Source organism: Mesitornis unicolor, unplaced genomic scaffold, assembly GCF_000695765.1.
Source record: "Mesitornis unicolor isolate BGI_N332 unplaced genomic scaffold, ASM69576v1 scaffold2144, whole genome shotgun sequence".
In the NCBI taxonomy this organism is placed as follows: domain Eukaryota; kingdom Metazoa; phylum Chordata; class Aves; order Mesitornithiformes; family Mesitornithidae; genus Mesitornis; species Mesitornis unicolor.
In genome coordinates, this window is record NW_010177830.1 from 29999 (window position 1) to 51405 (window position 21407).

General features: G+C 38.9%; 1 protein-coding gene across 1 annotated transcript in view; it reads right to left on the reverse strand.

Annotated features, from left to right (window-relative positions):
* The window catches only part of ELTD1 (EGF, latrophilin and seven transmembrane domain containing 1), a gene marked incomplete at its 5' end in the record, with an annotated part of 23958 nt that extends 2807 nt beyond the window's left edge, over positions 1–21151 (reverse strand). Inside the window, 6 exons of the mRNA XM_010182227.1 lie at positions 15127–15193; positions 15288–15508; positions 16549–16752; positions 18257–18427; positions 19705–19898; positions 21035–21151. Coding sequence (XP_010180529.1) covers positions 15127–15193; positions 15288–15508; positions 16549–16752; positions 18257–18427; positions 19705–19898; positions 21035–21151 — 974 coding nt within the window. The remainder of the gene's footprint in view (positions 1–15126; positions 15194–15287; positions 15509–16548; positions 16753–18256; positions 18428–19704; positions 19899–21034) is intronic.
* Positions 21152–21407: the final 256 nt, after the last annotated feature.

Consider the following 21407-nt stretch of genomic DNA (forward strand, 5'->3'; position numbering starts at 1 on the left):
TGAGATTTCTTTCGCTAAGTAGAGATGTTAGAAAAGAAGGAGAAAAGAAAAAGAAAAAGAAGAAGAAAAGAAGAAGAAAAGAAGAAAAGAAAGGAAATGGAGACCAAAAAAGACCAAAAAAGCTCCTTCTGCCCCTATGATTCTCCCATGGATTTTCTATTGTACTGTATCACGTAGATCTTGACAAAATGTATGTCTTCTGTTGCTGAATAACATTAATACCTTCATATGTTCTGAGGTCTTCGGGGTCTGAAAACTTTCAAGTGGCACAAAAAAACTTTTAGGTTTACACAAAGAACTTTTTAAAAACTAACTCTGGTAGAAAGGCTCCTTGCTGCGCTTACCCTCCTATATTTTATGTTTGTTTCAGAAGTGAATAATTTCAGTATGGGGTTTTTTTTCTGCCTTCTTTATAATGGCGTTGCTTTATCTGAGTTTGAAACAGAAAAAAGCAACTAAAAGAAGCAGTTTTGCAAATGATGCTCAATTATGGTTCTGAACCTCTGTTTGCTCAGCTAGGCTTCATTGATCTTTCATTTAAATTTAGAATGCATTCCTTTAACAATGTAGATGGGTTTGCTTTCTCGTTTGTTTTTGTGGGTTTTTTTTAAAAGCTTGTTTTGCTTTGCAGCAGTTAACATTAGAATCTATTAAAAATGTTAGTAAATGAACCAAAATTTAGCTGGATGGCATCCAGATACTGTTTGTAGATCCTTGGTTGTAATCACTTGGTTGGTTCCTGTGGGCATCCAGCTGGAGACTGAATAGAATTAATGTCTTCCCCAACTTGTTTCTCCAGAAAGACTGTGTGGTTTTCCTCCCTCCTTCTTTTTCTTAAAAAAAAACCATCCTCCGAAATGAAAACAAAATAATGCTGTAGGAGCACAGCATCACTTGAAAAAGAATCATTTGTTAGCACTTGTTATGTATGTCCTTAGAACATTTTTGTTGTGTCAAGGGGGGAGTATCTGATATTAAATGCAGGCTTTGCTTTAATTAGCTGCACGCTCATACTTTAATACAGCATAATGTATTTACAATTTGATAAGACAGGAGATAGAGCTGATTAGCAGTTTAGGGAATTAATCCTTCACTGAATACCTTGTACTTGCACTGATCGTGAGAGCTGTTCTGAAGCTCCTTATATTTAAAATTGTAATCTGTAATATCTCCTAAACCAGCAATTTTTCAAAGTTAATTATAAGTCAGTCAGCAGTTGTGGGTAATTATATGCAGACTTACTTTTTATCTTATATTTGTTGGTGAATAATATATCAAATAACTTAGTGTGCACACTGTAATCTGCATCACCCACCTAATGTATTTATTAATCTGAAAAAGGTAGAGTGAAATGTGATCAAAGGAGCACGAAGAATACACCCCACTACTTGTTCAGGGACTGCTACCAAGATTGCAGCACAAATCACACGATGGACCTTCCTCTCTGTCCATCCATCCCCAGGATCACTGATGTCAATGAGAGCCTTCCTGTGGCCATTAAAAGGCTTTGTAAGAAGCTCTGTGGGCCACATCCTCTTATCCTGCAGCCACATAAACCAGCTGCAGAGCTGGAGAGGGTTTGCTGAGCAAGGATGGGGTGTGCAGATGTGGGGCCTCATAGCAGTGTACTCCATTTCTCTTTGTCCCAGCGGGGCTTCTTTACACAAATACTATTTCTACTGTCGGTTGCACAGGATAATAGGATTTGGCCCTCTGCGTTAGAGTAATACCCATTAACCATGATATTTTCATTCATCAATTCATCCTAATGGGGATAATCTGTACGTATCGGGGGAGCAGGGGAGGTTAACGCCGGCTTCTCGGAGTCAGCTGCCAGAACACAATTACTGTACAATACGTCTCAGGTAGCCTCACAGGAGGTAGTGTTACAGGGTAATGAGGGTGAGCTTAACTTCTGAAATACCCGGTCGTTTCCAAGATTTATTAAAGTCTTAAGTCAGTTTTTACCCCATTTCGAAGCACTCCATTAATAAAAAATACCTATAGCAAAGTGCACAGACTGCCTTTACAAAACATTCAGCGTCTCAAAACAGTAGCTTTAGGCAACATAACATTTTCTTTTTCTTTTCAACCTAAGTTAGAGCCCTCTGGCACTGTGTTTTGTCCTTTGGAGGACAAAATAGGCAGCAACAAAGTAGTTGTAACTGTCCTGTGACACAGAAATGCAGCAAAACTTGAGAGAAAACAATAACATGAACTCACTGGTGAATCCAGGAGAAAAAACTAGTTAATGCTAATAATGCTCGGTAATCTAGAAGGTAATCTAACAGATATCCTAAGCTTAACATCTTCTGCTTGAACCTGTTACTTGCATGTCGTTTGCTATGAAGTAGCCTCAGCTATTTCTGGGAAATGTAAAGTGAAAAGTTCATGTTGGACAGCTGGACTGAGTGGGAATGCTGAGGATTTTGACTGAGTAGAACTGAAGGAGAAGTGGTTTTATGGAACTGATATCCCCAAAGAGCCACGTGTCATTCAGCAAATGGGACAGGAAGTCAGATCACCCAAAATGCCTGGCCAAAGGCACAACCACTTAGGACGTTTGAAGTTGTATCCAAACCTGAGCTTCAAATGAGTACTAATGGAAGTAATAGGCTGTAAAAAGCGTCCAAGATCACAGAATCACAGAATCTCAGGAGTTGGAAGGGACCTCGAAAGATCATCCAGTCCAACCCCTGCCAGAGCAGGATCACCTAAACCAGGTCACACAGGAACACGTCCAGGCGGGTTTTGAATGTCTGCAGAGAAGGAGACTCCACAACCTCTCTGGGCAGCCTGACCAGTGCTCTGTAACCCAGTGCTTGTAAAAAAGTTTTTCCTCATGTTCACATGGAACCTCCCATGCTCCAGCTTGCACCCATTGCCCCTTGTCCTGTCATTGGACATCAGAGAGAAGAGCCTGGCTCCTTCCTCCTGACACTCGCCCTTTACATATTTATAAACATTAATGAGGTCTCCCCTCAGTCTCCTCTGCTCCAAGCTAAAGAGGCCCAGCTCCCTCAGCCACTCCTCATAAGGGAGATGCTCCACTCCCTCAGACACAGATAGACTCACGGAAATTTGCACCTCCCCAGATCTTCCAGCTAGGACAAACTAAGGAATTTCCAGATGAGAGGCACTGAAACACCTAAAAAGACTTCAGCTGCTACTTATAGCCAAATATTGTATTTTATACTTACTTTGGTTGTAATTCTGTGTTTTCATTTTTTGTAATTAAAGTACAATCTTCAGATCTTGTTGAGTAAACCTGTGATGACGCTATAATTAAGTCTGCCTTAAGGTGACAGGCAAGGTGAATGAGACTGAAATGGCAAGCACCAGGCAGGGTGTCTCCGGAGAGGCAGCAAGTCGGAGTGGAGCAAGATGTGCAGGCAGCTGTGAAACCAGGCTCAGGACAGGCCTGGAAAGGGCCAGCCTGGGGACTGCTGCTGCCACAGGCTGGCTTTGGGGAGAAGGTACCTGTATAATGAGCAAAGCTACGCTGCAGCTTTGGGCAGACCCAAATCGTGAAGTGTTGTGGCACGGCCACAGTTTTATCAAGTGAATAACGACGTTCGAGCCTGACACGGGAAGTTCTTGTGCCTTTGTTTGCAGTGTTATTACATGGCTGAGCAGTCAGAAAAACTGCTGCGTGTCCTGAGAGGGGCTTCTCGGCAAGTCTAATAGGCTAGACGGGAATTGCATTGATTTCGAGCCCAGAACTGACTTTTTTCCTTTCTTTCTTTCTTTTTCATTTCACAAACCACACCTAACTGCTATTGGGCAAACAGTGCACTTTGCTATTTCACAAAGGAAACCTTCTGACTTTCCCTCTGCAAGCGTAATTCTGTGAGGTGCTGAGCATCCTCAGCCCTCCCTCCCCCTGAGATTCAGTGGGAAGCAGGTTTCACTCAGTGAGCTCAGGTGCTCTACAGGACTAATTTTAATAATTAATCTATTCCTCTTTTTTTCTTTTAAGTGGTTAATCAAAGACAAGGGCTGAAATAGGAACAGCCTCCAATCATAGCGTCTTCAGGGAATAATTTCTCCTTAAAGATATTTGTAAAAGTATTTTTAGCTGTCTTAAATTCTAGAAATGTTATAGTATATTTAGGAGCAAATGGTAGGAAACTTAAAATGTGTTTATGTGAAATAGACATTTAATAAGGGAAATTATTAGGATCCCATGAAAGAAGAATTTTGTAGATATGGGCAACTACATTTATGTATCTGTATAACCCAGGATAATATCCAAGGAGCTATAAATCTGGATGAGCTAAATTTTATTGTACACGTGTGACTGAGTTTAAAGGGAGTGTTGGTGAGTGTTTGGTATATCTCTCTTGGGGACATCATCTGTGTGAAGGATCACAAGGATTTAGGACTTCAGAGTGACTTCTGGCCCCATTAAAGCAATGGCAGAACTCCTATGAAACACCAGACTCCCATTGCCTCCAGTGCTGTCAAGGCTTTACCTCCAGAAATCAGAGAGACTGATAGTCTCAAGGGATTCACAGTGGTCACTGTGTGGGTTTCACTCTGCAGATCAGCACTTGCAGTATAATGCATGCACACTGTGGTATAGAGCAGGACAGGGACGTTTTCCTGCAGCTGTGTTTTGGGGATCTCCATGGTACAGTTCCCATGCTCACAACCGTGATGTTGGTGGGCAAGATAAAGCAGGCATGCAAGGAAGAGGTCAGAGCTGCCTGAGCTGATACACACCCTAGGATCAGATCTGACCCACAGCATTGGTCTGGATAATTTCCTCTTGTAAAGAAAGTCACAGGAGAGAAAAAGCAATTGCAAATTTAAAGACATTTCCTGGTGCTTTCCCAATTGCCTTGTCGACAATTAAGGAAGATTTGCCAAAGGAATTAGCCTGGGGAGCTGTGTTCAATCAATCAATCACATGTATTTTAAGATAGGTTGGGAAAAACTGTGTGTGGTGTTAACCCACCTCTACCTAGATGTACGATGGCTCTATAAATCTGTTTGCTGATGCCTTCCCTCTTTCTGTCTCAACAATACCATGGCTAAATGAGCAGATTACCTCTGCATAGGCTCCGGTAATGATGGAAAACTGCCCCAAAGTGGGCATGGGTAGAACAAGATACAGCTGCTTTGGGTCCTATTCCTAGCAGTTCTGGGACCACCGCAGCTGAAATTTCACCCATCCATAGTTTGTAGAAGAAAATAATAGAGTTGTATGCATATCAAGACATAATAATATTTACTCAGTTCTTTTTCCTAAGAAGAGGATCCAGAAGAGGACTGAGAAACAATCTCATCTATTGTCTAAGCAAATTACGAACTTCCCTGTTGATTACTAACTGTATTTTGCAAACTAAGTAATAATATAAAAATGAGCACGTAGGTCCTAAAATGCTAAATGTTCCAAGCTGTTGGAGTTCTGCTAATAGCACATTGCCTAGCAACTGCTATATTTAAAATAGGTTCTTAATTCCACTGTTAAATGTACGTATTTTACATACTGGAAGAGTAACATAATGTTCTATCCTCAAGTAAATATGATGTTAGTGCTTCACACTGCATGAAACACTCTCTGTGTAGGAACAGAATGATAGTTATTTTTAGTTGAGCACTGAATGGTATGAAATACACAAAATTTAATAAAGCATGCAAAACATCTGCCTGCAAATAAAAATATTTGCACTCATGTTGAAGAGTTGTAGTTTCCTTCGTAATTAATTACAATTAAATTGTAACATATTGAGTGAAGTGATGTATCATCATTTTGCCCCATCAAGGTAGCTGACAGCTGTCAAATTTGGCAACTAAGAAATCTTTTTTTCCTCCCCCCCACCCCTCCCTATTTTTAAGCAAGACAAAAGAGCACTTGAAAACTCAGAGGGAAATGGTCCATCTTGCAAGGCGGTGACTCAGATAGCACCTGGACATCTGCTAAAATGAAACAGAGCATTCGAGAAAATTTTGTCCAATATTCTTTTGTTGAAAAATGTCAGTTCATTAGCCATAAAAGACATTTACTGTTTTAGACTGTACTTTCATCAGGAAAGGCTTTCTGACTAGGACAGCTTTTTTGATTAAAACCAGAAAGGACACTCCTGAACAATGCAAATCCCTGTGGACAGGGCATTTATCCAGGATGCTGGAGACATGGGCACAGTTTTCTGCTGTGCTTAGTATTCAGGCTGGGTTGTGACCCTTAGTTTCTCCAGCCTCCATACCAGCTATTCACCCCTATGGCTCTGTCAGCCCTGCTGGATCTATTCCATGCCATATAAATAATTAAATATTAACTGCAGCAGGAAGACCTGAATCTCCCCCAGTTTCTCATCCAGGACTATCTAAAGATAGTTCTTTTTTTAACAGTGGAGTAATTGTTTAATATGAGACTGAGTTTTTGAGGCTATTTCCAGTACACATGTATTTATAGAATGAAAGAGGAATTGGTAATTTCATATCTGATAGCCTTGTGTAAAAAATACACTCCAGCCTTTCAAAAGTTATTAAAACACTTTGAATAGCAGCCTTTTAAGGCTCTCCAGTGTTACAAAGAAGAGAAGGTATAAGAAAGAGGCAGCTAATTCTAAAGATTCAGACATACTAGTTCTGATTCAGCCCGAGCACTTTACATTCAGACTTCAAAAACGAAACCCCCAAATCATTCCCTTTTCCTTTCTTAGTCTCTGTCTCAATAATTGATGAAACCATCTATATGCTGATGTCAGATCTCACAAAAAAGAATGAGAAAATTTCTCCTGCTGCTCTCTTAGGCATATACTTGAATTTTTTACATATATCATATTGAATTTGGCTCTTTCAAAAAATGTCTGAAGTTCAGAGCAGCTGTATCTGTATCAGTCTTTACAATGACCCTCATTATGGGTGTTTGAATTAATGAGCTTGTGATGGTCTGAATTCTGCCACGGAGAGCAATACATTTCTGTCTCTCTGGCTGTATGGCTAATGGCTGGGTAAAATGACAACATTCAGTGGGTCATCGTTATTTCAGGCAGGGGAGAGCAGAATTAAGCTATTAACAATACAACAGTTTAAGCTTCAAAATGAAAATGTATGCCATATTAATTGCATAAAATTGGACACAAGCTGGCAGTCAAACAGTCTGGGTTTGTCTCCTGACTGATTTATCTCATTACCATGTCCCCAGTGAATACACCTTCTCAAATGCTTTAGGTATACAACAGCAGTCTTATCTGGGAGTAGAAAATGTGACAAAAAACATTAAAAACCCTCCTTTAGGCTATATTTTGGAGAAATATTTTCAATAATGCAGGATTAGAATTTTATGATTCTAAGAATTCAATAATTTCACTTGTTTTGAAAGTTAAAATATAGCTAAATGAGTTTATTTCAAACCCTGTCTCAGGAATTTTCACATAGGGTTGCTCTTAATATATATGAATACTTCAAAGATGTTCTTTTACATACCTCAAGCTGTAGATTTAGACTCAATTAAATGCTTCCTTTATATTTTTAGAGCACTTATAGCAGGCTGTAAATAAATAAATATATAGATGGGGGTTCCGTATTTTTCATCAGACTAAACAGCTCCTGAGACTTCTGTTTTCAATGTTGTTTCTTATTGGATTGCAAAGCTAAACGCATACTGACCTAAACACTTTTCTTTAACCTCAGCTCTGCAGCCAAGGGCAGGAGGGATGAGCCAATCGAGCTGCATCTGACCTCAGCCATAAACATTAGCCCTAGATCCAGTGGTAGGACTGGGGTCCATCTTGCTTGCAGTATAATTAATTACTAGATTTACTCTTCTCCTTTTCCAAGAGGACTTTGAGAAGATGTATTTACTTGGGAGTTGGTAATGACATAAATCAGGCTGTTTAATGAACTCATTCCAGGTGCATCACAGACTTCAGACTACATGTTACACCTCTCCTATGATTTCTTTGCATAAATGCAAACTTGTCTTGGGCTGCACCTGGAGCCTTATGCAGGAGCAGAGCAGAAGTATTTTTACCTGGCAAAGAGGAGTAAAATAGTTGTATATTGTCTTTTAGCACAACTAGCTTCAGTGAATGGATGAGCTACCAGGCTACCAGGAGGGAGGCAGCATCAGGGCCATGACTGAGACGTGGAGTCTAACAACAGGCTGTATTTACCATTCCGGAGGTGTGAATAGTTGGCAGAAAGCTGTTTGTGCCTTCCACAGCTTGCCAAATGCTTTAAAGCATTTGGCCCTTTGCTTTTTAGAAATAATCATGGTCCTGCTGTGGATGTGGTCACAAAATCCCATGCTGTGGCTTGTGATCTTATTCAAAGCCACAAAGAGCTCTTTCAATGACCGAGTGAGCTTTCCAAACAGAGCATTCACATGCAATTACTACTGCGAATTTAAATTTGCTTCTCTAAATGCCTGCAAAGCAATGACTCAAAGGGACAGTACAATAGTGGAAGAAAATGTGATTTGATTGAAAAAACATGTAGTGTGGATTTAATCACTATGGAATTACTAAGAAGGTCCAAAAGATATCATCAGTTCATGTTGTCTATCTAAAACAAACCTATGTTGTCCTTGCAATGAACAATTTAGGGTAAGCATATGTGTTTATAGTAATTGTGCTTATAGCAAGCCAATGTAAAGAATCAACAAGAGCTCATTAAGCAATTAAAAATATTTTAAGTGCCTGATTCAGACAGTTGTGTGGCTTTCCTGAAAAAAAAATCCAATGAGGCTTAATATACATGGCTCTGTTAAAATAGTGGGCATAGTTTATCTACCTAGAAAGAAAGGAGGATGTTGGCACATCGACCTGCACCAAGCTATGGGGCATCTCAGGAAATCTGCACAGCCCTGTGGTCACTCTTCTCCTTCCCTGGCATCCACCTCTCCTCCCTCAGCTGCTGCTTCCGTTTCCTTCCCTCTTGTCGACAGAGGACATGCTTGATTTTCAAGTCTAATGTCCTTTCAGTGAAACTGAGGGAGAACTTCTCCACATGCTTCTTCCTATAACACTACTAGATAAGTTGATTTTTTTCTTTAAGAAAGCAATCCTTTTATATGGAACATCCTTCAAGGATCTTTGAGCCTAATGTGATGAGTTTGTTCTTATGAAACAACATAAGAGCGAGTAATTTTCATGTTGTTGACTGATGACCACAGCCTCTTTTTCCAAATATTTTCAGAAACTTTAGAACGGGGGCTTTAATGATAGAGGGAAGGGAACAAAAAAACCTTAATTTCACATGAAAGCCCTGGTTTTGCTGAGAAACTGCATCTATTGGGTATGGCAGTATGGAAGCTGTGGCTTGAAGATTAAAGCTGGTCCTATCCACTCAACAGGGCAAGTACTTTCTCACTCAGCAATTATTTAGCACAGCAGGTATTGTTGTTGCTGAACACAGTTGTGGTTTGAACTAATCTGTTTCAACCAAAGTTGCAGACTCAGTCTTCAATGCCACTATGTAATTAATTATCTCCACTTTACCCACAATGGCATGAGAAATGCAACGGAGACACCTTTAACTGAAGCCGTAGAGGGGCTAATGAAAAGCGGGCTATTATTCTTTCATAAAGAATAATAAAGCCATTGCTAGTCCCTATAGGAAATTTATTTCCACTAAAAAGGCAGACTGAGAAACAAAAGTAGATATAAAAAAATGTTTAAAACAGCTATTTTCTGAAAAACATACGGTAAATGGTACAGAGTGTACTTTTCTCATCTATCTAAGAAACATAACCAGGCACTTAGCACAAATAACCCTTTGGAAACAAAGGCACAGACTTTTTCAAAGCATGAACAGTCACTGAAAAATGTGAGATGGTGTGTGGTTTGTTGTGATGGACGTCAGAGGTCAAATAACTTTTGAGATAGTAATCCATAGAATATCAAGAAATATCAAGAGTAATGAACATGAGCTGCTTCTCTGAGGAATGGGAATAATAAAGTGAAGAAGCCCGAAGAGGCTTGTACTCGATTACACTGGTGTGGTGTGATTAACCTTAGATGGACTGCTTTCTTGTGGGGTTTTTTCCCCCCTTTTTTTTAAAGGAAGCAATGGAGTGTCAGATCATGCTCAATACTGAAGTCTGGGAAAACATAAAACTTTAAACTCTTTGAATATTTACTTTTCAACAAGAAAGATGTTCCATTTGAATGGCCTAGATTAGAGTATTAAATACATGAAATTTGTGAGTATATGAGAAAACAGCAGAGTAATGGATTTGCCCGGAAATTTTTCTGCATTGATTGCAGCAGTATTACTAATCCTGAATCAACCTAAATGTACAGAACTGAATAAGTATTAGAGCTGTCCAATAAGATTTGATGAATGCACCATTCCATTAATTTTACCTTTTTTTGTTGAATAAATTATTTGACAAATAACGGTAAAATTCATCAAATAAATTATCTGATGAATATATTCTTTAAGTAATCGACTAGCTCTAATGAATATGCAGGCAGTTCCTTAATGAAAGCATTACTCTACTGTTAGCCTGCTTTCATCACTCATATGTCACTTTTTTGTATTTTGCAACTGCAATCTGTATATTTTATTCATTTACCCATTCATTTATACACGGGAAGTTCAAAACAGTATGGTTAATCAATCACTGCAATTCTTCGAATATTTTTGCTTTACAGTTGATTATTCACCACATTTATTACCTACAGTAATGCTTAATAAAAAGAACTTGGCTTTTCTAAGGACACCTCTCCCAACAACTATTCTTGGTTGCTATGTTCCAAGTCAAGTTTCCAATAATGCTCTGAAAATTGCAGGGTCTATTTATAAGCCATTTTTGTAGCTGCAAACATTACAATTACCAATTGTTTCAAGAAACCGGAGCTTGAAGCCAAGCCAGACACCTTCAAGGTCCCTGCAAACACACAGTAGAGGACTAAAACAAGAAAAGCATACAGGAGCCACCTCCTCACTGCACAGCGCTAGGATGTTTGGATAAAAGCCACAGGGAGGATTATTTGGATGATGTTCAATTTTGGAAATGCTCCAACCTCAAAGAGCAGGTCTGTATTTTGTGATTGCAGAGGTGATCTCGACAAATGATACTGATAGATTTATACTCTTCAACAGCAAATTGCACCTGTTAATGCTACAACATGTCACACTTCTGAGTCCCGGTTCCTCACAGAGGTATGCCAATTTATTGTGGTGCCGACAGCGGGTACAATACTCAAGCCTTACATGACTCTGTCAATACTGTGAAGGTGCAAATCATGTTATCATGGGTGACTTCAAACTTGCTGCAGGAAGCTGAACTGAACAGATTTAATGGGAGAAGGTTGTGGGAAAGAGATATATTAGAAGGGTTGCCTGTAGCTGCATTTGTAGTAGCAGTGATTCTCTTCCAAAGTTTCCTTTGCTTGTAGATTTTCATAAGTACAATGTTAATAGTCCTTGCTCAGTCCTTCCAAACAACACCATTTCTGCTGTCAGTTGGACAACTAATATATAGCTGCCTCTCACAACAGGTACAAGTGGAGGGACTTACACTGCGTCCACAGAATTTAAAAGATGAAGTTTCCAAAAACGTCAGTGATGCAGAATAAAGCCTTTACATAGGTCTGCTCCCACTCAACACAGAGCGAGCTGCCGTGCCAGAGCTGGGGAGAGCCATGCAAAAGTCCTCCACATTGGGAAGGAGTTTGCTCTTAGCTGACATTACACACTCATCAAAACTGCAGCCACATTGCCCTGCAGGCAGATGGTTATTTCCATCCTAAGCACTTCTTATTACAGGAAGATTATTATTGTAACAGTGTGTTACAAAAGAAAAGAAAAGAAAAGGTTCTAGGGATTTTTTTTCCATACCTTTTATCTCTAGAGCTTATATTTGTATTTGCCTCAATCAGACATGGGTTGTGGTGTGTGTGAATGTTTGTCCCTTAAAGCTTGTGATAAACTCACTTTTCCATTAAAAAGTTTAAATACTTGTTATAAATAATTTCTCCATACTTGTATGCTTTGATCTAATCTACTGCATAGTTTTAGTTAAAATGGTTGTGGTTCTAAAGATTACATGTATTAGAAGGAAGAAATAAGTTGTAGAAATTATCTTCAGCTTGCAGCTTGCTTCACAAAGGTTTCAAATGCCCTTTCTTTGCTAACTCCATCTAAAGAGCTTCTGACCCACTCCTTTTCATGTGCAGTCACCAGTATAATAATAATAATAATAATTTTCAGATGGGATCAATAAGGCCATTGCTTTGCACTGAAGAATTATAATAGAACCTTAATATTAATAAGTAAACACCTTAAGAAGTAGTGTTTCTGCTTAGGCATCAGAGGAGAACTTAGTTTGTACTCCTGATAAACACTTGAGCTCCCTATGCTTCACTATTCCTGCAAATTTAAAGTCCAAGGTTGTGTTTGAAACAATGTGCCCTGAGACAGAAAATCTGTTGGTACAGAACCCGTTCTGTTTTTCAGCATTTGCGTGCTATCTCAAAGGCATATTCCAATATAATCCAAACCGCAAATCTCCTGGGACCCCGTTCACAGAAATTGCAAGCATCATTTGGGTACCTGGGCATTTGTGCTGGCGATGAGTTTAATGTTTTTGTTCAAGAATCAGATTTATGGTGAGTGGCTCTCCAGAGATTTTGTATCCCAGACTCTCCAGGCTATCTTGGAAAACCTACAAACTGAATGCTATTAGTAGACAAGGCTCAGGATTAAAGGTGAGCTTGAAGCTGCCAGATTTGGCTCTTCTCTATATGAGGGTTGTGGTGCTCTATCTGGTTATTTCAGAACAAAAAGAATATTTCCTTTTCAGAGTCCTTAATTAGTAATGGTTTTGTTTTCGCTTTAATTAACTGTGGGCAGAATGGAAATCTTGGAAAGAGATTGCCTTCTGTAATTAAAAGGACTTTCTGAGTGGCACTACTTTGGAAGGAGTTTCATCTTTATTGTGGTGGTGCCCATGCACTACGCTCAACAGGACGACTGGGCAATGGAAACAGAATTACAGTCCCCAACACACCTTCCACACAGCAGATGTCTAACACCAAGTTCATCTTCTAGAGTCAGTGCCTATTTTCATAAGGTTATCAATGTTTTCCTTAGACAATAACCTGGATAGAGCACAAGCAAATTACCTCGCTCCCTGCACTCTTTGAAAACATCCCTCTTGCAGTTCAGGCTTTAATTTGCTATCACCCCATCAAAACAAGTTGTCCAAATGCTCAACAAAATCACACCGCAGATGAAGCAGCTTGCTGAAAGCAGGCTGTCTTTCCTCCCACATCTATGAGTGCATGACTATGACGAGATAATAGCAAAGGTATGCGGATACTGTGAAAACAAGCTATCACAAAATACTTCCCTAACACACAAAAAATAGCAAAACAACCAGAGGAATATTTACTGTCCAGCTACTCCACCTCTGTGTGGCTTCACTTAGGCAAAGGAGTGGGAGAAAAACAAAGAAACTGTCTGATTGTCATCCTTTTCCACAGGAGGACTGCATCAGTGCATAAGACCAATACCGACTTCTACCACTGCCCCTTTTTCTTTTAATTCACAGGGATTGCTGGAAGATCAGGAGTGCTCAAAGAACAGCTATGAGCAGCAGAGCCCAGCTTGCAGGATTTGCCTCTGCAGCCAGCTATGCTTATATCAAAGCTACCGCAGACCTGCTCTGCCTCTGTAATGTCTACCTAAGATCCCTCATCAGGCACAGCTCAGCTGGAGCTGAAAATAAGGTTACAGATGCATAAATTTGGGGCATTTTGTATCTTTTGATAATGCAGTTTTCCTGTGCTGACAGTGCAGTAATACATCACTGCCCATAAATCTTCACCTGAAGGCAGATGAGGATCAGGAATAAGATCAACAACAAAAAAAATCCCAACCCTGCTGCCTTCATGGAAGAAAGTCCAAAGAGGAAATAGGAAATAGTCAACTTAAACCTAAGAATTGTAAGAATTTCCTAATAAAGGATGGTTTCTCCTCATGATTTTGTTTTACTGTGGTAACCTGTTGGCCAGAAGCACTGAGACAAGGGAGGTTACTATGCCTTGCCTCTCCTGAAGCGTGCGGTACTCACCAGGAGGGTGAGATGGGAAGGCACCACCCTGCATCTGCCTCATGGGTTGCTCCCAGCCTATCCCAAATCTACAGTAGGAATTTGGGGTGGAATTTGACCAGAATTATACCTGATACTTTATTCAGCTTTGAAATGGCTAATGCATTGAAATAAAACTGGTTTACTATCATCTGGTGCGTGTTAGGCACTGCCACTTCTTCCTTTATACAAATCCTCACATTTATCAGCAAATAGCTCAAAAAAGCAATGAAGGGTTATATTGACTTGACCATAGATGTCCCAAGGCCTCACCATTGCACCTTCTCGTCTTGTTAGCTCCGGCTATTGCCAGATCACTGCCACCCCAGTCATACACAATAACGCTCCATTACAGTTGGAATGGTTTGTTAAACTTTGTAGCACTTAGAAATGCTCCCAAGGCACCAAAAATGTCTTGATTCAGAATTGAACATATAATACCTGCCAAATTTGCAGGTTTGAAACCACTTCCAATAAGAATTAAAAAGGCCCTCTTCACAGCTGAAATAGGGCTATCAATACTTGACTTGTCTGCCCATGTGAAATAGCGGGTTCTTTTCTCTGACGTCGCAATTTAGTTTAAAATAGCTTTGATGATGACAGGGTACATGCGAGTGATAAAACCATAAAGATGACAGTCTAATCTTACAAAGATGACCGATCACTGATAAGAGATTAAGTCACACAATGTTTGAAAAACCAGATTATCTGTCTGCTAGGATAGTGTCTGTGTACACCTCCTGCTGAGCCATGCTGAGATGCCAGTGACATACAGAAACCAGAAATGCTTCACAGAATTTCTCAAACCACTGGGATAAAAGAAAGAAAGCAAGTAAGAAAAAAGCTCTGATCTTATGTTGAGCTATTTTTGTCAAACATTTGTGTTTTCAGGCTAGTAAAGTATTTAGACGTACAGCATATAAATAATTTAGAGACACTATAAAAAGGTCTAAATTAGCCAATTCTGCCCTATAATTAGCGCTCACAGCTATGCTGGCAATGGGTAGGTGATTATTAAACACCTTTTATTATCGTTTTTATGTACTACAATAAAAAATGAAAATTATACTTACAAGAATTATTAGACATGCTGGTCCTATAAAACTCCATATAAAGTTATTCTTTGTGCTGAGCCAACATCTGAAAAATAAAGAGCAGAAAATGTTTTGAAGTGTGCTACTGTGACTATTGCAACCTGACGCGTGCTGATTTGGACACAGAAACCGTGACTTACACTTCTGTGGTGCCATAGTACTTATATCCCAGTGCAGCAGAGATTCCAACAACCACGGCTGGACTGACATAGCCAAAGACATAGAAATTCTTGTGCAAGAAACCCTTGTTGTAGATGACTCCCACAACTATAAGGTAAAGGTGAATACCTTCAATGCACATCCACGCAAAGGCAGCTAGGAGGAAATAATGGAGTAATCCGGCAGTAATTGAACAGAAGAGCTAGAAATTCAATCAGAGAAAGCTAGAGTCATAATTCTATTTAATACATCTCTGTTAATATAACAGCATATGCACAGCAAGCCAGTGGCTCTGAAGTGGTGGTCCAGCAGCCCAGATGCAATGCTGATTGACAAGAACTTGGCCTACACCCATGAGCACACTTCTTCATTAGTGTTTTCTGTAGCAGCTGGTAAAATAAAGGGACTGCATTCAACTTTCAAAACTGGAACCTACCTCTACCCAGAAAAAAACACATTAAAAATTGACGAGGTTGATCCCATAGTTACGGCTGCATAGTCTATATGCTTTCCTGGTGTAGACAAAGTTAATTTTAATGATTTTGAAAGAAATGTAATTAAGCATCACAAGGAATTATTTCTGAAATAACTTTTTTATTACAAATTGTTTGCAAAATGTTATTTCTCAATCAATCAGTACTGGAGTGCTACCTCAGGGAACATAGCTTGTATTTTTTCAAGGAATTTTAAATCCTATTCAGCTGTTTATAGCAGGGGTTTTTTTATAATTTATGTTTAATTTAATTTCCTAAAACTAATCAGAGGTGCAAGAATCAACAATCCAACTTGTACGAAAAGCAACAGGGACAGGTCAAGGTCTCACACGTAAAAGAGAAAGGGGTCCTCCAGCCAACAGCCAATATCTGAAATGCCAGTTTGGGACTGCAGTTCTGGTCTGCCTTTTATGGAAAATTGTCACCCCGAGAACCACCAACGTGGCTTTGTACAGCATCCAAGAGGATGTGAAAAGTGAAAATGCCAAAGATGCCGAGACCGCAGTCCTGGTTAAGTGACGTAGTTTAAATGAAGCCCATGGAACAAGTCAATATACACCAGCTCAGATGAAGGCCCTCCTTCTTTAAATGACTTCTTTTGTATTCCCTGTTGCTAGGCTGGGAAGTCAAAGTCACTAGAATATTCCTACTCATACTAGGAAATACTGGAAGTAGATGCAAGATTGTATATTAGACTGTATATTTTACTTTACAACACAAAACCAAGACACAAGTGAAAACTACCCACCTTATTATTGTTCATATTAATTCCAATCAGAAAGATCAGTTCCGCCAGGAAAAGGCTGCAGCAGAGGTTTTTGTGAATTGTCGTTCTAGTGCTCTGAATTTCACTGAAGAACCAGAATGTAAAAACGCACATGGAGAGGCAAATCAACGAAATAATTATTCCTAGCTGAGTGATTCTTGTAAGAATGTTATAATTTGTAACACCCTGGGGGAAAATTATAATATAATATTTAAAAGAATAGCTTTGTACCTTCTCAAGAAAGACCTCATTCTATAACACATTTCTTTTCTTCTTTTCTACAAAATATTAATCAAAATTGTTTGTAAAGTTTCAGTGCAAATGTACACTTTGGATAATCTAAAAAGTAGGTTTTTTTTGTGAGACGGATATAAATCTAAGGGAAATCAGTAATGAACTGCTCTTGCATTTTCTGGTATTTCTTAACAAAACTTTTTATTAACATCAGTATCTCCTAATATGATTTTAAAAATCAGATCTTTTTAACGAATGACAAACGCACTGGCAGTAGGACATATATTAATGTGACATGAACATTTTCTAATATGAAAGGACTTATCACAGCAGTGACTTAGATAAGCAAAATTGAATAACCGTCTTACTGAATTTGCAACACGATCAAAACAAGACTCTGAAATAACAATCAATTCAAACAAATGCTATTATAGATATGTAACGTGAACATCCTCCAAAGAAACACAGTCTATTTTAATACTGAATGTGAATATTTTCTGTATAGGAACATGGTTACATTTGCTGTTTGGTATTTGCACAAAGAATCTCTGAAATACATGAGTGCACATCAGCATAAGGATAGTATTCATCTGACCATAAAATGTATCTAAGTTATTTTTTTTCTACATAAAGGACCAGAGATTATTCTCCTCCCAGCCTTCCTTTTCACAATAACGATAAAAGTACCTGCAAAGGTTTTAAATTTGAACTGAAGACTTAGGATGCTATTTAGCAAGCAGGAAACAGCCTCTATCAGCGTGAAATTCACAGTGTGAGAGAACTGTCTCAATACAGTATATTCATGCTAATATTCTGCTTGCTGTCAGCTCTGATACCTTATAAAGCTGCCTCCTGAGGCCGGATCTGAGCTCCTGCAGATCCCCATATAGACGCTGGAAATCTGTGGGGCCTCTTAATATAGGAAGAAAATAAACTGAGTGGTCATTCTCATCACTTTGTGCTGGTCATGAACGTCCATGTTTAATAGTCATAAACTTCAAATTGATTATGCTGCTGCAAACTCTCAGGAGAGAATTTAAAGCAGGTTTTTACACACCAAGGTTAGACAAATGGGTGGCGAAGTTTTGTGTGAGAGAAATTCATGGCCATATGGTTACTGACCACCAATGAATGCCAGTTAAATCCCACAGCAGTCTTAAACTGGGATTTAAAATTAAAAGCAATGCACCAAAAATAAGCACAACAGACTGTGTATTTGGAACAAGATACTTTGCTGCATCACTGCTCTGTAATACTGCAGAAAGGACATAAGGAAATTCAAACACATATGGGAGGAATTTTGTTTGCTCAGTGCACAATAAATTGTGTGTTTGCTGAACAAAAACAAGAGACAACCTGAAGGGGGAAAAGTACATAAGTTGCACTGAAATAAAAACATAAGGAATGAAGACAGGAGAAAGCATCAGGTAAAACACTAAATTAAAATAGCACTTACAACAGAGCCACCTGAGGACATCAGAACGGCAAAATGAGTCAGATGATTACATTTGCATGAGATATGAGTGGAGTTGGAATGTGTCAGCTCACAGCCTTCTGTAGCCCAGTTGCCATTCATTGTGTCTGCTGTGTAGTTCCAAAACGCACATTTAATATCTTTATCCGCAGTCTGGAACAGAAACAAGATGTTTTACTGATGGCGAAAGGCAGGATATTTCCCATCGAGAGACCTTTTTTTTACGTTAGCCAGAGCAATTCATTAAAAATTGCTCGTTACCATTGGAAGGCTGGGAAACAAACAGCCCATTCTGCAAGGCCTATCCACGCAATTAAAACATGACTGAGGATGGAAGCATTTTATCCACACAGCTAACACCCCACCAAACATGCAGGCTAATCAGATTACCGAACCTTTCTGGCACTTGCAAAGGTGTTGGAATTTGTGCCTCCTGAAAACGTTGTTATGTATACCCCTGCACCTGCTGAAAACTAAACCCCAAGGTTACAGCCGCATTGCTTGTCCTGCTCATAGTCCCTTCCAAATGAGCAGTTCGAAAACTGAGACTTTCTGCATTTTACAAAGTAATCTGGGATAAAGCCAGGGTCGTATCACACCTGCTATATGAGGTGCGAGGACAGCGATGATTAAGACCATTAGTATTATTTATTACAGTTTGCTTACTAACATTAGTCAAAGATAAGGTTCCCACTGTGCTAGATGCTGTATAAATACATGTAAATTTATATAAAAGCAATCTCTAGCTCAAATATTAGAAGGCAAGTAACAAATTTTAAAGCTGCAGAACCCAGGTTAACACCTTGCTCCACTGCCCACCTCCCCACAGAGTCTCACATTTTTGTTATGTTTCTGGTAATTCTTTGTGCCATGTAAGATGATTCTTTGCATACAAGTGAAGTCAGCAAAATCTATATATAGACTGGAAGTAAAACTCTCGGTTTTAAATTAATGTGGTCAGTTTTCAGAAATAATAAAGTTACAATACCACAGGTTCTGCTATTAACTCCTAGCTGCAGGTTAACTTTTTGCATTAACTTTGAGGCATTTCTTCATATTTTTTTAGTATGCTTTTTTAACCACCTGATAAACTTTTAGAAAACCCCCCACCTAAATAAAGAATCGTCAGCATCCTGTAAGATTCCCTGGTTCAGGTACCTGTATTTTATTCATACTGCAGCCTAGCAAAGATGGCATTGTTGCCCTTGCTTTAATCCCATAGCGCTTTTCAGCTGTATTGTATTTAGTATATTGCACTTAGGATGTCACATTTGAGATTGCCATTTATTTCTCTAATAAGGTTAACCTCACATCAGCAAACAACAGAATTATGTCTCAATATATCATACACTGCAGATACGGTTACATCACATAAAATAATTAACTATTGTTTTGTTTTATTTGAAGCTGATAATAAAAAACCCCCTTACCTTGGCATACTTTAAGGTAAATGTTATTTTCTCGAGCTCATAGAGCGTAGGTGGATTTGAGCTAATTGCAACAGCTATAACTGATGAGCTTACTGTCTGTCTCTGCTCTGAAGTATCTTTCAAGGAGCTGTTTTTCGGCGATGAAAGCAAAGAACCAATATTGCTATACCGCAGAAAGACAACTGCAACGGTGCCTATCAATCAAACAGACCATGTTTAGTAGTTTGTGGGTTTTTTATAGAGGAACAAAATTGAAGACATTAAGGAAACAATAAACAATAGACATTATTACTGCTATTGCATAAAATATGCAAAACAGATGGAATCTTTGTGGAATACTTATAAAAATGTTTTAGAGACAAAGAAATATAGCTTTATTTAAAACAATGTAACTGCCATTAGAAATAAAAATGTGTGCTCGCATTGGAAATTCTAATTAGATATATGCATATATATTTTTTCTAGAGTAATATATGCTTGCTGCTGTTCGGCAATTGGCTGCACATCTGGTGTCAGGTCTCATAAACTAAAATGACTCAGACCTGAGGTAAATACTGGGCCTCTCTGAAGTACTTGGCTTGCTTTAACTTCCATTGCAGTGGATGGAAGACACATAGGGAAAAAGAAAGCAAAAGGTATTTTAGGATGCAGTGCTGATTTGAAAAAAAGTCATGATTTTTCTCCCTGGTACCAAGACAAAGCATATTTTTAGATACTGATAGGTGGTGAGATTCAGATTAGCTGGAAGATTAAGCCTTAAAACAATATGTTCTGTGTTTATTAGGTTAGGTGGTTTAATTCCAGAGCTGTTTAAACACATATTTATATTTTTTAGTGATAACAGTAGTTTAAGCCATTTCTGTATTTTCAGTGATGACAGCAGTTATAAGCCATTTCTGTAGCACCCTGAGGTCCAAGGCAAGATCCAGACCCTGCTGGTTTTGGTACTGAGGAATACACGGCTTTGCCCCAGTGACCTACTCCCCAAATAGAAAAGATGCACTGATTTTTGGAGGAGAAGTGACAGAGAGAGTTGAAGGGGCCAGTCTGAGGTCACACAGCACATCTATGGCTGAGAAAAGGATAAAACTCAGGTCTCTGCTACCAAAACCACTGGATACTCACTGTGCTACTGGAAGCATTAGATATCTCAATCTTGAGACAATAAAGGGGTAAAATGATGAAAAGGTGATAAAAATACCTTGACTCCTCTGTAGTGAGCAGGGCTGAAGCTCAGCCTTGGTACGCTGCACATTTAGTTACATACTAGTGGGTACAAGCCTATCCAGGTATTTATTAACACACTTACTCTCTAACCTTTGTTTCTTACCATTAGGATGAGATTCCTCTCTCTTCTTTGGAGAGATCTTTACGTAATCTCCCCCCCTGTATACGTGAGGGTGAATGTGTTTCATGTGGTGTGAATCAAAAGCAAAAACCTTGAGTGCTGTAAAAGAAGAAAAATACTGTACAAATCACAGCTCCATTATGGTCTACCATAACTTACAGTTGGGTTAATAAATGTGCTATTGGATTGCATAATTACCATGAATTTTAAGAATATATCATTGTGCCAAATATTTCAAGAAAAATGCTATTAATATAGCATGTTTGCTTAAACCTCTATGTTTTGTTATTTTCATGCATACATTTTGCTCTCATACTTTTTACTCTTTCTGTGAAAAATACAGTCTTTTATTTAC